Source organism: Diceros bicornis, chromosome 28 (assembly GCF_020826845.1).
Source record: "Diceros bicornis minor isolate mBicDic1 chromosome 28, mDicBic1.mat.cur, whole genome shotgun sequence".
Taxonomy (NCBI): Eukaryota; Metazoa; Chordata; class Mammalia; order Perissodactyla; family Rhinocerotidae; genus Diceros; species Diceros bicornis.
This window is the reverse complement of record NC_080767.1, coordinates 36,677,265-36,692,893: the sequence shown is the minus strand read 5'-3', so window position 1 is coordinate 36,692,893 and position 15,629 is coordinate 36,677,265. Positions and strand designations below refer to the sequence as shown.

Below are 15,629 nucleotides of genomic sequence, written 5' to 3'. Positions count from 1 at the left end.
CTCAGTAGACGTTTCCTGAATGGATGAACCTTTCCCATCAGTGGGAAAATAGCAGAGCAGGTTTCCTGAGGCTGGACGAAGTTATGCCCCCTTCTTACCCAGCGTGGCAGGGAGGGGCGTAGCAGGAAGAGGTGAGAACTTTGGCCCGCCAAGGCCAGAAGCCAGGAGCGGAGCTTTCGGGAGCTCTTGCTTCTGCCGGGGGATGACTGCCAAGCCCTTTCCTGGAGAGGACATTCCTTTGGGGCTCAGAGGGGACTTAAGAAACCCTTCCCTCTCTCAGGCTGCCGTCTACGGCTTGCCTAGGAGGCAGCAAAACGCTGGAGGAGGGCACAGTTTTGCCTCACTGACTCCCTGGGCAGCCCTGGGAAAGGCCTCTGTCCTCTGGGCCTTGGTTTGTCCACGTAGACGGTGGGGGCTGGAAATCAAGGTCACAAACTTACATGGCTGCTGAGGCCAGGCAGGTAATGCCACAAAGGAGGACAGGGGAAGTGGGAAGCAGAGAGGACGCGTGCCACTAAGGGGACACCTCCAGCCAGTCGTCACCATGCTAGACCACAGGCCCAGTGTGGTTGACCTGCCCAGTCAAGGAAGCTTACAGACCTGGATTGTTATGTGACATCTCCCAAATTTAAAAAGTTTTCATAAAAATGTTGAGGCCCAGACAAAACACATCTGTGGTCTGAAATCAGCCAGTGGCGCCCAGTTTGCAACCTCCAGGCCAGGCTCCAGCTAAGCAGGTTTTCAATTTGGTGGTCATTCCCGCAGAAGGTCTGGGTGCCTGCCAAGCATGCCCAAGCAAGAGGCCCTCGTCTGGCCCCGATTGTGCAAGTTGCATAACAGACCCAGAGAGAGGAAGGGCCTGGCCTGAGGCCAGAAAGCAAGTTGGTCACAGAGCCAGGACCAGATATGGGACTCTGGATTCCCAGTCCCGGTCTTTCTCCTCCGCAAGCAAGGAGGCCCAGGAGTGGAGAGGTTAGAAGCACAGGCCCTGGATCCGGCTGCCCTTGCTGAACAACTGCACAGCTGTGTGACTGGGGCTCCCCGTGCCTCAGCTTCTTCACCTGTAAATGTGGATGGTGAGAGCCCAGACCTGGAAGGAGTGAGGACTCAGTGAGACGAGGCACGTGGAGCTCTCGGCATGGTGAGCACCCACGAAATGTTACTTACTGGTATAAAAATCAGGCAACCCTCCCCAGGCTGGGCTGGGGGACCTGGGGTGATTTTCAGCAGGGCTCTCATCTTGAGAGCAAAGCTGCTTGGGAAAGAAAGATCAAGAAGCTGCATTTGGAAGTCATTTTTATTCAATATCTTGCACTGTAATAATCCGAGTTTCGTCTGAGGGGAGAAAAGAGTAAGAAGCCGGCAGAAAATTAGCCAGAACCCTTTCAAGGCTGAGAGGCTGCCTCTAGGGGGAGGCTCTTGGGGCCGTAGGGAGGCAGAGAGACAGAGGTCTTGGGAAAGCCACTCGGCCCGGGCTCCTGCTGCCCGGCGGCCACCTCGTGCCCCATCTGCAGGGCTGTCGGCCGCAGACACTGGCAGGAGAGCCCAGGAGGAGAGATGCGGCTTCCTGGTTGCAGCCTGGCGGTCGGGCAAGATGCTGGTGTTTGCAGCCCACAGCCTCCCCGGGAGGGGCAGTGTCCCAGCCCTGAGGGCCTTTAGGTGTACAGGAGGGGAAAGGGCAGCTCAGCTGTTGGCTGGAGCCTGCAGAGGACAGAGGAGATGACCTTGAGATGCCTCCTCACTGCTCCCAGCCTCCAGGACCTCTTCAGGAGACTGGGCTACACGCACACCCTGCCACCTACCAGTTCTCCGGGCTCCAGACGGTGCCAGAGGCCTCCATGAGGTGGAAAGCATAGGCATGGCGTGAGCCGTCAGAGAAGTTCTGCTCGCTCTTGTGCACCACTTGTCCGTGGAATAGGATGAGGTCCCCTGGTGGGGACACAGCAAGTCAGAACAGTCACGGCAGGAAGGGACATGGGGCCCTCCTCCCTTAAGTGGTTTTATGGCCTGTCCATCCCCATTCCCACCCCTGAAGGCTCAGAGGTCTGCAGCAGGCCCCAGTGTCAGAGGCTGTGCTGTTGGACGTGGGTTCCCCTGGGCTAAGTCCCTTCTGCTGTGGCCTGTGCCCCTGGCAAGCCTTAGCAAGGGCATCCCCCTCCATGGTGTTTGCAGAACCAGGCAGAAGCTGTGTGTGCTGTCCAGGCAGCTGGGACTGTGTCAGCGAGTGCCGAGGTGGTCCTCAGTTCTCCCGTTTCTGAGAGGAAGAGGCTGTCCTAACGGCCAGCGTGTCGAGCACTTGCTGTGCACCACACGGGTTCCCTGTCAACATCTCATACACATCCTCTGACTGGCTTTACATTTGGGGAAACTGAGGCTCAGAGAGGTTCAGTCATTTGCCCAAAGAGACAGCTGGGAGGTAGCAGAGTCTGGATTCCAGCCTGATGCGGGAGACCTTGTTAACCCCACTGCTTCCCGACTTCCCTGGGCCAGTAGAGCCTGACCTTCCCTCATTCTGGGACTTCACAGCTCTCAGGTGAGCCGGGTGAGCCGTCAGCGCACAGGCTCACAGGCATGGCCTCAGGGCCCTGCCTCCCTGTCCTCTGCATCCCCCTTACCTCTCCGCACTGGCGTGGGCACAAAGAGACTGTTGTCCCAGGCTGGGTTAGACCCCCGGATCAAGGTCCCAGGCGTTGAGCCCGCAGGGGTCCGGACCATCCTTCTCGACACTCCACCTGCAGGCCAAGATGGATCCTTTAGCCTCTCTTTCAGGGTCCCTCTCCCATGGCGGGGGGCGTACTAGTGGGCAGGGAGAGACAGGTGTCCTCACTGGTATGGGAGCCAGGGATGAACCAGAGGCAGCCGTTCTCCAGTGTGGCATCCTCCAATGCGATCCACAGGCCCAGCACTCGGCCCAGGGGCTCTGTGTACAGGTAGGTGGCCTCCTGGTGGGGGGGGACTGCAGAAGGCCCGGCTGGGCATGAGGAGCCTGCCCCACCTCATCCCAGCTCACTTCCCACTCCCCAGGCCTCTCAGAGCCGTCCAGCCCAGACTTCCCATCCCCTGATCAGTTCGAATCTCCCTACTTCCTGGCCTGGAGACTCAGGGCAAGAGATTTCACCTCTCAAAGCTTCAATGTCCTAAATCATAACGTGGCCCCAACAATAACCTACATCATAGGGCTGCTGGAGGATCCCATGATACTATGTAGGAAAAGTGCTTAGGGGGCCAGACCGGTGGCGTAGCAGTTAAGTGCATGTGCTCTGCTGCTGGCAGCCCCGGTGGGATCCCAGGCGCGCGCCGATGCACCGCTTGTCAAGCCATGCTGCAGCGGCGTGTCGTATAAAATAGAGGAAGACGGGCATGGATGTTAGCCCAGAGCCAATCTTCCTCAGCAAAAAGAGGAGGATTGGCATGGATGTTAGCTCAGGGCTAGTCTTCCTCACACACACACAAAAAGAGTGCTTAGTACAGGGCCCGACATTGTGGTTGCTTGCTAAAAAGTAGCAGCTATTGTTTAATTCCAGCCAGGTAACTGAAGCTACCGCCCTTAACCAGAGACGAGCACATCCAGCCACCAGATGATCCAGCCAGTGGGGTAAGAGGGGGCAATTGACCGAACTTTCACATTTTAACCCCCCACATGCTGCTGGGGCCCAGCTGCGAAGGCGGGCCACCAAGCAAAGGACCTGAATCTGGAATAACAAAGTAAAGGGGGTGCTCGTCTCCCCTCCTTCATCCACAGGGAACTGTGTTTCCTTTTTTATTTTTATTATTTTTTTATAGTAATTTTTTTTTTTTTTAGATTTTATTTTTGCCCCAAAGCCCCCGTAGATAGTTGTCTGTCATAGCTGCACATCCTTCCAGTTGCTGTACGTGGAACGCAGCCTCAGCATGGCTGGAGAAGTGGTGCATCGGTGCGATCCTGGGATCCGAACCCGGGCTGCCAGCGTCGGAGCGCGCGCACTTAACCGCTAAGCCACGGGGCCGGCCCTATTATTATTATTATTTTTTAATTATTATTGTTTTGTGTGTGAGGAAGATCACCCCTGAGCTACCATCCGATGTCAATCCTCCTCTTTTTGCTGAGGAAGATTGGCCCTGGGCTAACATCTGTGCCCATCTTCCTCTACTTTATATGGGACGCTGCCACAGCATGGCTGTACAAGGGATGTGCAGGTCTGCGCTGGGGATCCGAACTTGCGAACCCCAGGCCGCCGAAGCAGAGCGTGTGCACTTAACGACTGCACCACCAGGCTAGCCTTGGGAACTGTGTTTTCTGAGCACCAAATTTTAAGAGAGACTTTGACAATCTGACAGTGTCCAGAGGAAGGGGTCCTAATGGTGGGCACTCCAAGCATTGCAAGGCAGAATGGCTGAAGGAAGTGGGGGTGCTGGACTCGGGGAGGGGCTGGGCATCCCTTCAGGAGACTGTCCTCAGGCTGAATGCTGGGGAGGAGGGTGGTCACAAGGGGCCGACTGGACCCATGCAAGGAAGGGCTGCCTGTGAGGAGCTGAGCCTCTGTCACCAGAGGTGTTGGAGCAGAAGTGGATAATCGCCTACGAGGGAGGCTAGAAAGGGTATCTGTGCATCCCGAGGGGTTTGGAATTAGATCAGCAATTTCTATGTTAAATCAGTCCTCCAGGGAACTTGTTAAAATACAGATTCCCAGGCCCATGCTGCCCTACTGACTCCATCTCACGGGATGGGGCCCAGGAATCTGTATTTTTAACCAGCCAGGAGTTGCTGCCAGGTTCCAGAACCACAGCGCCCAGGACTACAGGATGCGCTCCCAATCCACTGTTCCAGGAAGGACGGAAGGTAGCTTCTCCTCCCTGGCCCAGGCTCTTGCCCTACAGACATCTCGGCAAGCACCTTCCCTCCCTCTGAAGACCTGACAACCACTAATGTCCCAGATCTCCCTCCGTGGTCTTTGCTGGGCCCCACGGCCTGTTCTCAGCTCACCTTCACCGCCAATATGAGGTTGCTGCAAGAGAGAGGAAGGGCCAGGTGAGGCCAGAGGAGAGCGGAGGGGAGCAGGGGCCTGCTCTGAGTCTGGGGCATGCTCTTCCCCGGCCACAGGTGTTTACCTACAAGGATTCCACATCAGCACCAGCTATCGAGGACCTACTGTGTGCCACGCCCAGGAGGGCTGCAAAGAGAACCACCACCCTCGCGACAGGTGCTCCCAGTCTGAGCACACACACGCCTAACGAGAATATGAGGCAGAAGTGAGAGGCAGCAGGAGAGGCTGGGGCCTGGGCCTGCAGTTAAGCCAGGGTCAGAAATGGGTCCCTCTCTTCCTAAGGGAGCTGGAAGGCTTCTTGGAGGAGGTGGCACTGAGCCTTGCCTTGGAAGCTGGGAGCAGAGCATTTCACTAGCCAATAAAGGAAGGATGGAGTCCTGGGGATCCCCTTCCTTCCTGCCACCCAATTTTAACTGAGCACCAACTAAGTGCCAGGCGCCTGAGACAGAGGAGACTGACTTGATGTCTTCTCCCAAGTGAAGAATAATTACTCAGGGAAGCAGCTTTTGGCCCTGAGACAGAGGAGACTGACTTGATGTCTTCTCCCAACTTAAGAATAATTACTCAGGGAAGCAGCTTTTGGCCCATTGTAAGGAGGGGCCTCGTATGAGCACTCTGCCTATTTTATAGAGGCTCACCTGAGCCTGGGGAGCACGGGACGCTCACCTTAAAGATGTACATGCTCTGCACCACCACAGGCGTCTGGAGGCCCAAATTTCTGGCCAGGGCCTGGAAGGAGGCAGAGGTCACTGCCGGCCTGCTCACACTCACATCTGGCCCACCCACCTACCCTCACCCCACCCCTGCTCACCTGCATCTTGGTGGAGTGGGTGACAGACTTGAAGACAGGGTCGTGGGCGTGCAGAGCTGCGGGACAGAGGTGGTGGACGGGCCCGTCTCCCGCCCCGATGCATCCCTTCTGGGTCTAGGCCTGGGCACCTAGACTCAGGCCTCACTTTGACATTTTCACCTATTTGTGTGCATTAAGCTATCTTCCTGTTTATAACTGAGGAATGGGACCCCCAGATGCCTTCACTCCACCCCAGGCCCCACCCCACCCAGGACCTTAATCTTGAACTTGCAGCCATCTGGGAACCTCACAGCTCTGACGCCGTGGGCCCCATACATTGGCAGCAATCTCGGTACCACGACTTACTCTATGTGACTTTGAGCCATCATTTCTCTCCTATAAGCCTCAGTTTCCTCTCTGTACAATGGGACTCGAAGACCAGCCCTGCCTCCCAGGCTGCCATAGGACCAGATAGGCCAACGCACATGCGACCACGGCCGAGCCTGGCATGGAACAGCGGCTCTTCTCATTATTTCCTATTGTTGTTATTACAAAAAGTGCGAGTTGAGGGTACTTAATGCCACTGAACTGTATACTTCAAGATGGTTACAATGGTTTATGTTATATGTATTTGACCACAATTTTTTTACAAAGCTACCATGATATAACTTCAAGTTTAAAAATAAGTGATCTAGAAAATAAATTATAGTGTATGTTCCTGAAAAAAAAGAAAAAAAGAGTTTCCTAGCTTGGTTTGGGGTGTCAGAACAGGGACCATGTCAACACGATTGATGCTCCTCAGGGAGGCTCCAGGAAGCAGTGGGACCCAGGAGCCCCCATGCCCGGGGCCTGGATCATCCCCAGGCCAGGAAGGAGAGACCTGAGGGGTCTGCACGTGCCCTCTGCATGGGGGGGATCAGTGGACCCTCTTCCCAGCGCTCTGAGGGCATGCGATGTGATCAGCATCATAAGATGCAGAAGGGCCAGAGTGGGAGCTGCAGCCAGAAATGCCATTTGATGGGCCACTAACCTACCGTGGGCTTTAGGTAAGGCCCCGAAACTCTGCAGGCCTCAGTTTCCCCATTTCCTTTCCCCCAGGCACCTACTTACCGTGGCCAATTTTGTTGATGGATTTCTCCGGGGGAACCAGGAAGTTTCCTGTAGGGCAGGTACAGGCAGAAGAGCTGGAGTCCACCCTGCCCCGGGCAGCTGTCTCAGCGCCCACCAGCCCTGGGGGCAGATACACGGGTCCAGCCCCTCCCCACACCTCTAGGGCCCCAGCTCCGAACCTTCCTCGTCAAAAACGCCTTTCTCAAAGAAGAATCGAATCTTGTCGCCGCTGCTCAAGAAATATTCTGCTGTGCTCTGTGGAGAGGGGGCGTCAGAGGGACTGAGAGAGCGTCACGGGGTCAGAACTGGGCCCGGCAAAGTGGAAAGAGGACTCGGATGCTTCCCACACCAAGGGCTGCAGAACCTGCTGGCACTTCTCAAACTTGTCCACTGAGGCACAGACAGTGAATGAACGGGATTAACCTCAATGACTGGAAGTGCAGCCAGAAGCTACAAGCATGGAGTTTCTTGGAAACCTGTCAGTAAGTCACATGACTCTTATACGCGATGCGGTGTGATTCAGAAGACGGGCACTAGACTCAAACAGGCCTGGTCCCCAGGTAGCCTTGGGCCACTTGTTTTATCTCTCAAAGCCTCAGTTTCCTCATCTGTAAAAGGGGAATAATAATAGAACTGACCTCCCCCAGATTGTTGGAGGCTTCAGGTTGAGGCTGAATCTTAGACCAGTTGAGAGCACAGACCCTGGAGCTACTTGGGGTCAAATCCCAGCTCTGCCACTGACTGGCTGTGTGACCACGCCACATTACTGAACCTCTCTGGGCTTAGTTTCCTCATAAAATACAGATGCTGTTAATTGTACCTCTCTCATAGGGTGTTGTAGGCATGATGAGTAGGTATATAGAAAGCACTAGAACAGTCTTTGCAGTGTGCTAAGTGCCATGTGAGTATTTGCTTTTATTATTATTACTACTGCTGCTACATAGGAAATACTCAGCAAGGGTATGGTTAAATGCTTGATAAATAGAAGATATGACTGATCTTTTTCTGCTTTCTTAATAACCTCTCCTTGTTAATTTTAGTATCATGTTTTAAATTGCTTAACATCATATGAAAACGATGCTCCAGGAAGACGCCCCATGTCTTCCTTGTGGCTTTAGCCACCCTTGACCACCATCATATACATCTCCCTACCTTCCTGTGTGGCCACATGAGAGGAGCTGAGTGGCACCGCCCCCCTACCTGGGTTCTCCAGGTGGCACAGTCCCCGCCCCCTCCTCATGTGTGAATGTCAGCTCTCACATGGGCCTGCAGGGCCATTTCCAGGCCCTTCCCACTGGAAACTAAAAGTGTTTTTTTCAACATTCTTAGCTCCTCTGCACCAGGATCAGGGTGAGGGAAACAAGTCAGGGAAGCATAATTGATAATAATAATAATAATATTAAAGACAGTGATGCTAAACATGTCAAAGATTTTACTTAACTCGTTAATTTACCTGCGAACCAGTAAGAGGGTCAAAGGAGAATTCCAAGAACCACACACGTAGGCATTAAGAAATGCTGAGAGCAATTTACAAATGGATGTGATACTGATCTATCTACAGAGCAGTAACTGCATTCTGCGGGACCCCATTCATGTCTATTCCTGTGGACAAGTATCTCGTACATTATTATCAGTTCTATACAACTCACAGAGTTGTCAAATAATCCAAAGACAATGAAAGTGGAGGTAAGCCGGAAGGGAGGTCTAGATGTGACACCCATGGATCTTTTCTTTGAATACCCGTTTTGAAGTCTTTCAAGATGGTATCAGTAGTGAATATTGAGGGCTTACTGAGTACCAGGCACTGTGCCGAGCTCTTTGCACGCATTATAAACCAAGATATATACACTCTTCTCCCGTCTTCCCCCCACCCTCTTCCTGGTCTCTGGAGCATTCTTGGAAGGCAGCTTGGAGGGCACAAGATTCAGCCCCCCTCACTCCTCGGAGCCCTGAGTGTGACCTGTCCCTGGACACAGGACCCCTGTCTCTGCTTTCCCCACCTGGAAGGCTGCCATGCAGCCAAATGAAACTGATGGTTTGGAGGAAGTTGTCATTCTGTCACCCTTTTTCCTTCTCAAGTCCCTGTTCTCTGGGTGGCGAGGCTTCTGGCCATTGTAATTCCCCTTATGGCCACGAGATGGCAGGAGCTCCTCAGTGTGAGTGAGCCCCATCAATGGGCCTGGACCGCAGCTTTGGCTTGGGGGCCAGCTGAGGACAGGCTTGTAAATTCAAACTCTGAAAGGTTAAGAGAACCGTGTGGGAGAACCCTCGAGTCTCAATTTACCCATCTCAGACTGTATTGAGACCTATTAAGTCACCAGGGGGAAACAGTTCCTAGTCTCACTGCGGGATAGGACTTACTCAAGTGGCCCACAGAATCACTTGGCTTATACCGGGTTGCTTGCCGCCAAGAGGACCTTTGTGGGAGAACCACTGAGGAAGTGCAGCAGAGCAGGGAACAGCACAGACTTGGTATCCCACAGATCTGGGTTCAAATCCTCCCTCTGTCAGTTACTTACCTAACCGTGTGGTTTGGGGCAAGAGCGCCGAGCCTCATTTTCCCCACCTGTCAAATGGGGGCATTAATGCTGCCCTTATAAATTCATAGTGCGAAGTGAAGGAAATATGCATATAAGGCACTTAGCCTGGAGCCTGGCACACGGAAGGCTCGGGCCTGATTGTTATGAGAACGAGCCTAAGGGCTGCTGCTCTGGCTGGGGACTGAGCCCCCCATCACAGACCAGATCCCATCCTCACCTGCCCAGGCACCTACCTGGGATCGCAGGTGCTCCGCCTTAAATACTGTGCGGCAGTGGAGAGGGACATCCATCTTGGCCACTATCTGGCCAATGCTCTGCTGCATGGCCGCACACTCCTCTGCAGACAAGAATCCTTCCAGCACCAGGAATCCATCCTCCTGGAACTGCGGGCAGGAAGGAGACTCAGGCTTCCCCCTGCCCTCAGACGCTCTTTCTGAGGACTGACATGACCCCTCCCCTAAACCCGAAGCTATGTGAAGGCAGGACCAAGGGTCCTGTTCATTGCTCTGTCCCCAGCCTGGCCGGGTGTCTGGCACCCACTGAGAAGCTATGAGTGCTGGCTGCTTGAATGAAGAATGAAGAAAGGAGGAAGGGGAAGGGGAGGTGTCCCCGCTCTTCCCCTCCAATGGGCTTGGGTCATATGGGAATACAGCCTCACTCATTTATTCAACTAAAATTGATTGAACATCTACTGTGCACCAGATATGGGTTTTTGTGTGTGTGTGTGTGTGAGGAAGATCGGCCCTGAGCTAACATCTGTGCCCATCTTCCTCCACTTTATGTGGGATGCCGCCTCAGCATGGCCGGACAAGCAGTGCGTCGGTGTGCGCCTGGGATCCGAACCCAGGCCGCCAGCAGCGGAGTGCACACACTTAACCACTACACCACAGGGCCGGCCCCCAGACATGGTTTTAGGAGCTGGAGATTCAGTAATGAGCAAGCCAGCCAGGAGGCCTGTGCTCCCAGAACTTACCGTCTCGTGAAGGAGCCTGACATCAAACACACCAGCACACAGGGGAGCACACTACCACACGCTGCAGCACACTACCAGACACTGCTGAGTGCAAGAGGGAGAGGGCCGTGAGGGCTAAGGCCAAAGAGTCTGCTGTCAACCAGATGGGGGGAGAGCGGCTCAGGGCAGCCGCTCTGAGGAAGTGACACGTAAAGGGGACAAGCAGGATAATGAGAGAGACAGGGAAGAGCATTCCAGACCAAGAGAGCGTGGGAGGCACAGGAGGAGCTGGGACCTGACAGAGCAGAGCGAGGGTGGAAGGGAGGCAGGAGGGCAGCGGGGCCGGGCCAGGCGAGAAGCGGGGCTCTATCCTGAGTGCAGCGGGCAGCCAGTGGGGAGTTAAAACAGATGGCTTATTCTGCTTCGCCTCCAGTCCTGTTATGCTGAGGCTATTGAGAGAAGTAAGGAGAGAGAGAATATCCGCATGTTCGCTTAGCAGAGAATTATAAAGTCTTAACCCTAACGGGGGCATTGGAAGTCACCTCTCGAACCCACTGTGAAGTGTGTGATTTCCAGTTACTGCCCCCATTCCCTCCCTCCCTCCCTCTCCCATGGATGCCCAGTTCTGGCTTCCCCACACGGGATGTTGGAACATTCATGACCACCCACCACGGGCCCTCCTGTCTCTGGGCAGCTCTGCATGTTAGAAACTTAATCCCCATATCAGCAGCAACCTGAACATTGATTGCCTCCTTGAGAACTGGGTCATCCACAGCAAACCACGCACACCTATGATCCAGTAAACACACTGCCAGGACTTGAGATAAGAAGATGGAGGATTAGCAAGTAGGGGAGCAAAGACGTATGTGTAAGGGGTATTCACGGAGGTTGTTTAATGAGCAATAAATGGGAAACTACCTAAATGCACAGCACAAGGGGATTCATTCAATAAAGTGTGGTTTATCTACCTGGCACACAACACAGCTGATAAACATCATGTGGCAGAAAAATATTTACTGACTTGGGAATATGTTCCTGGTATACTGTGAGATGAAAAAAAAACAAGCTAAATGCAAATTAGTATCTTAGCCAAAGGGAGAACTTGGGCAAGCATTGCCCCCCTCTGAGCCTCAGACCATCCAATGGGGAGGAGAGTACTGCCTACTTTATAAAACATACGGCGGGCATTCAATAAGTGTCAGCTATTAAGGTGGACCTTTTAAGGATTCTAGGACTATGCCAAAATATTGTCTCACGGTAGGAATTTATGGGTGGTTTTTCATTTTCTTCTTTGAGCTTTTCTGTATTTTTCTGCATTTTTCTCTTGCCATCAGGAACAAACAACAAGGGTCAGGTTGTTTATAGAGTCTCTGGCTCTAAGTCCCATGGGCTAGCCTTTCCTGTTGGAATGCACAGGGAATCCGGCCACCCTGTGCCTGGCTCTGCCCCAGGCCTGGCTCCAGAGGGCCGGGGCCCTTCAGCTGTCCCCGCCCCTCCGCTTGCAGGGCCCAGGCCTAAGCGGGTCCTGCCTGACCCCCGTGCTTTATTCCGGTTTCGGTCACACACACACACTCCCATCCCAGCCAGGTCCTGTAGCCTGGACGCCCCCGACTGTGTGTGCAGAAGTTAGGGGTCCTGGTTGGGAACTGACCACTCTGGGCTTCAGTTTCCTCTTCTTGAAAAATGGCAAGGGGTGGGGTTGAGTCCCCGGAACTACTCGAGGTCCGGAGGGACTCCCCACTCTTTCTGACCCTCTGGGCCCTACCTTCTGCAGCTGGGAGGAGCTCAGGCAGGCCATGAGGACGAGACAGGGTGCAGGGTGGCTCTGATGCTGCCACCAAGGCTGGAGAGGAAGTTCAAGAGGAGGAAGTGGGTGGAGCCTGGAGGCCCCTGAGGACTTAACCCTTCCCTGCTCAGAGCAAGTCCAATCCTGGCACGGATGCTAGCCCAGGGCCAATCTTCCTCGGCAAAAAGAGGATTGGCATCAGACGCTAGCTCAGGGCTGATCTTCCTCACAGTAAAAAAAAAAAAAAAAAAGAGAGAAAGTCCATCCCGGCCCCCAGCTCCCCTCCCCCAAACACACAGACCAGCCTGGGCCCCTCCAGGCTGAGGCCCAGCCCTGCCCAGCACAGCTGCACCACATCACTCCTGCCCCTGGAGGGGCCCTTGCCTCTGCCCCAGCCCTGCACCCCGGTTCATCCCCTCAGCTAATCCAGGATTAGCCCTTGCTGATCTCCTTCATGGTTTGTAACTGCTCCCTCCTGGTTTCTTTCCAGAAGCTACTCCCAGCTGGCTGGCTGCTTACCAGGTGCCCAGAAGGTTTCTTCTAGGAACATCAGGCAAGAAGCCAGAGAGCCAGGACAGCTGAGCCCAGCTGCCATTACTGTGACCTCTGACCTCTGACCATCTGTCCCTCTCTGGGCCCCACGTGAGCATTAGAATGTCCCCGGCCACCCGCATCAACATCTGGGTGGGGTGGGATACAGGGTGGGTCTGGGGGACGTGCACCTCAGACTGGGCTGAGCGGCTGTGCATTCCAAAGTTGCAAGAGGTCCTAGAGAATTGTCTGGGCCCCTCCCAGCTCTGATCCCCTGAAACTCTCTAGGTCCTGGGAGGATAATGGAAGGGAATGTACAGATTAGGCTGCAGCTCAGAGGGCAGAAGATAGGAGGATCTTAGAAAGAAGGAGGGGCTCGGGAACCCGGGGCTGGGGGCTGCAGAAGGAGGGAGAGAAGCATGGTTCCTGTTCCCCACCCCCTGCCCCAAGATGTTTGGTGTCCAACTCATGCTGACACAGTGGAGGCCCGTGATGGGAACAGCACACGCTCACCCCACTTCCAGCTGGCCCTGCTCAGCAGCTGATGGGGCATTCTGGCTTCAGCTTCTGAAAATCAGCCACTGGCCTTCCCTGCGATGACGCTTTGTGAATGGCGAAGGGACAGAGTGTCTTGAGAGTGAGCATGGTGACACAGCTCAGGCCTCAGGGGCCTTCACCCCGAGTGAAGTCGTGTCTTCTGGGCCACCGCATTGGGAGTAGCTGCTTGGTCCTGGCTTCCAGAGGGCCGGGGCAAGGTGAGTCCCTTGGGCTCTCCAGGCTGGAGAGAGTAGAGATTCTGAGGGGTTAGGCTGGGTGAGGAGGGCCAGCTGAAGGGAGAACAATGGGATATGCAGCTGAGACTCAGCTCACTGGAGGCAGGGCGGGTTCCCAGCTGTCCTGGGCCCTTCTTCTTTTTAATTTTATTTATTTATTTATTTTCTCCCCAAAGCCCCAGTAGATAGTTGTATGTCATAGTTGCACAGCCTTCCAGTTGCTGTATGTGGGACGCAGCCCCAGCATGGCCGGAGAAGCCGTACGTCGGTGCGCGCCCGGGATCCAAACCTGGGCCGCCAGCAGCGGAGCGGCGCACTTAACCGCTAAGCCATGGGGCCGGCCCATGTCCTGGCCCCTTCTGATGCAGTCCTCCAACACACAGAGACACCAGCCATGTGACCGGAGCACAGCAAGGGGCCCGGCGTGCTGCCGTAGGAACTCCCCTGGGAACCGCCGCCAAAGTCCTGTTGGGGAGGCTCAGGGAGGCAGACTGGCTTCAAGTCCACACCTGGGCCTTACTTCCCCATCTGTAATTTGGGGATAACAAAAGTACATATTGTAAGGAGGAAGATGAATGCTTCACTGCTGAAAATGACCTTCACACAGAGCTGGGCACTTAGTGAGCGCCTACCCACTGTTCACCAAACGTTAGCGGGGCTGTTCTGGGGGAATGTAAGGGTATTTTTAATTTATTTCTGAACTTCCCCAAGTTTTCCAAACTGCTGCTGTAGTCAGAGAAGACGGCCACTGTGGTTGAAGCTCTGGGTGGGGGAGGGGGTGGAGGGGGGAAGGCATCGGGGAAGGGGAAGGGGCTGGGCCTCCCACATCTGTTCATTCATTCTGCTCAGGCTCTATGGGTGGGTTGGGTTTCTGCATTGCTGTTTTTTCCAAAAACTAACCAGCTCCAGATTGAACAGTCCTGCTCCGGGTGCTGGGCAGCCCCAAGGCTTGGGGTGGGGAATGGGGGTCAGGAGAGGTACCAGACCTGACAGGAAGGGAAGACCTCCACTGTGGAGACACAGGAGGGTCTGAGAGGGGGTCGCAGCCCAGCTGCTCAGTCCTGAGGGGTCAGAGTCGGAGGGGTCAGAGTTCCACGGAGGGAGGAAAGGCAGACTCTGGCCTGTTCCAGAGGAGGTGCCCGAGCAGCAGCTAAGGCCTCATCATAAGGCCAAGGTCAGACCCGATGGCCTTTCTTCTTCACCGCAAGACCCCAGCCCCAGGGCCCCTCCGTCAGCCCAGTGCAAGCCCCACTGGTCTGGGAGGAAGACATCGTTGACGGGGTGCTAGGAGCCAGGCCTTCTGCTGAAAACTCCACCTAAATGCGGAATTATCACGATAAGCCTGGGAACAATCCTGCATGCTTGCCAACACCATCCTGATTTTACAAATAAGGAAACTGAGTCCCCACATCAAATAAACGGCAGAGCTAGGATTGGAAGGCCACTCTGGCCATCTCTCTGAGCCTCTGCCCTTGACCCCAGCACCTTCAGCAGGCTCCCAAAGGGGCTGCGAGCACGCCAGGCCCTCCCATGTGACTCTCAGCCCACCTCTGCAGAGCCTTGGGGACCGCCTGTCAGAATTACAAGGGACCTATGAGAGCAGAGTGGAACTGCCCACTGCACAGATGGGAGATGGAGGCCTCGGGAGGGAAGGGATCTGCCCAGCTTCATGCAGGGGATGACTGAGCTGGGACAAAGACCTGACAAGGACTGGCTCCCCTTCCAGTGCCCTCCCTTCCCTCCCCCAATCCATCAAAGCTCACGAGGGCCCAAACCACAAGCCAGTGGGTCAGCAGAGCTCACGAGGGCCCAAACCACAGGCCAGTGGGTCAGCAGAGCTCACAAGGGCCCAAACCACAGGCGAGTGGGCCGGCAGAGAAACGTGCTGGCTGCAGGATCCCTCGCCGGGGCCCACACCTGACTCGGAACAGACACTCTGTCCACCTCACGTCCAGCAGCCGCCTCCAACGAGCTTACAGTTGCACGGGGCAGGGAGAGGAGCAGAGTTAACTATCTTGTAGGTACCCAATGAAATGGTCACTCAACAAACTAGGCCACAGGCCCCAGCGGGCCACAGGGAGCTGAGGGAAGGGGCCCCCCATGAGATGGAGACTCCCAGAGGC

General features: G+C 54.9%; 1 protein-coding gene across 3 annotated transcripts; it reads right to left on the bottom strand.

Annotated features, from left to right (window-relative positions):
- Positions 1–1,279: 1,279 nt before the first annotated feature.
- LOC131393424 (phytanoyl-CoA dioxygenase domain-containing protein 1-like) lies at positions 1,280–12,271 on the bottom strand. Of its 3 annotated transcripts, XM_058524246.1 has the most exons (11): positions 12,182–12,271; positions 9,698–9,847; positions 7,104–7,179; positions 6,925–6,972; positions 5,836–5,891; positions 5,691–5,753; positions 4,964–4,985; positions 2,828–2,956; positions 2,616–2,732; positions 1,803–1,929; positions 1,280–1,701 (listed from the first exon to the last, which is right to left on the bottom strand). In XM_058524246.1, exons 1-11 carry the CDS (start codon positions 12,212–12,214, stop codon positions 1,656–1,658), a joined length of 867 nt encoding a protein of 288 aa, XP_058380229.1. In that variant the 5' UTR covers positions 12,215–12,271; the 3' UTR covers positions 1,280–1,655. The 3 variants fall into 3 exon arrangements, with proteins under 3 accessions (XP_058380229.1, XP_058380231.1, XP_058380230.1); XM_058524248.1 differs by lacking the exon at positions 2,828–2,956 and having other exon boundaries at positions 12,182–12,259; XM_058524247.1 differs by lacking the exons at positions 9,698–9,847; positions 12,182–12,271 and adding an exon at positions 8,925–9,090.
- Positions 12,272–15,629: the final 3,358 nt, after the last annotated feature.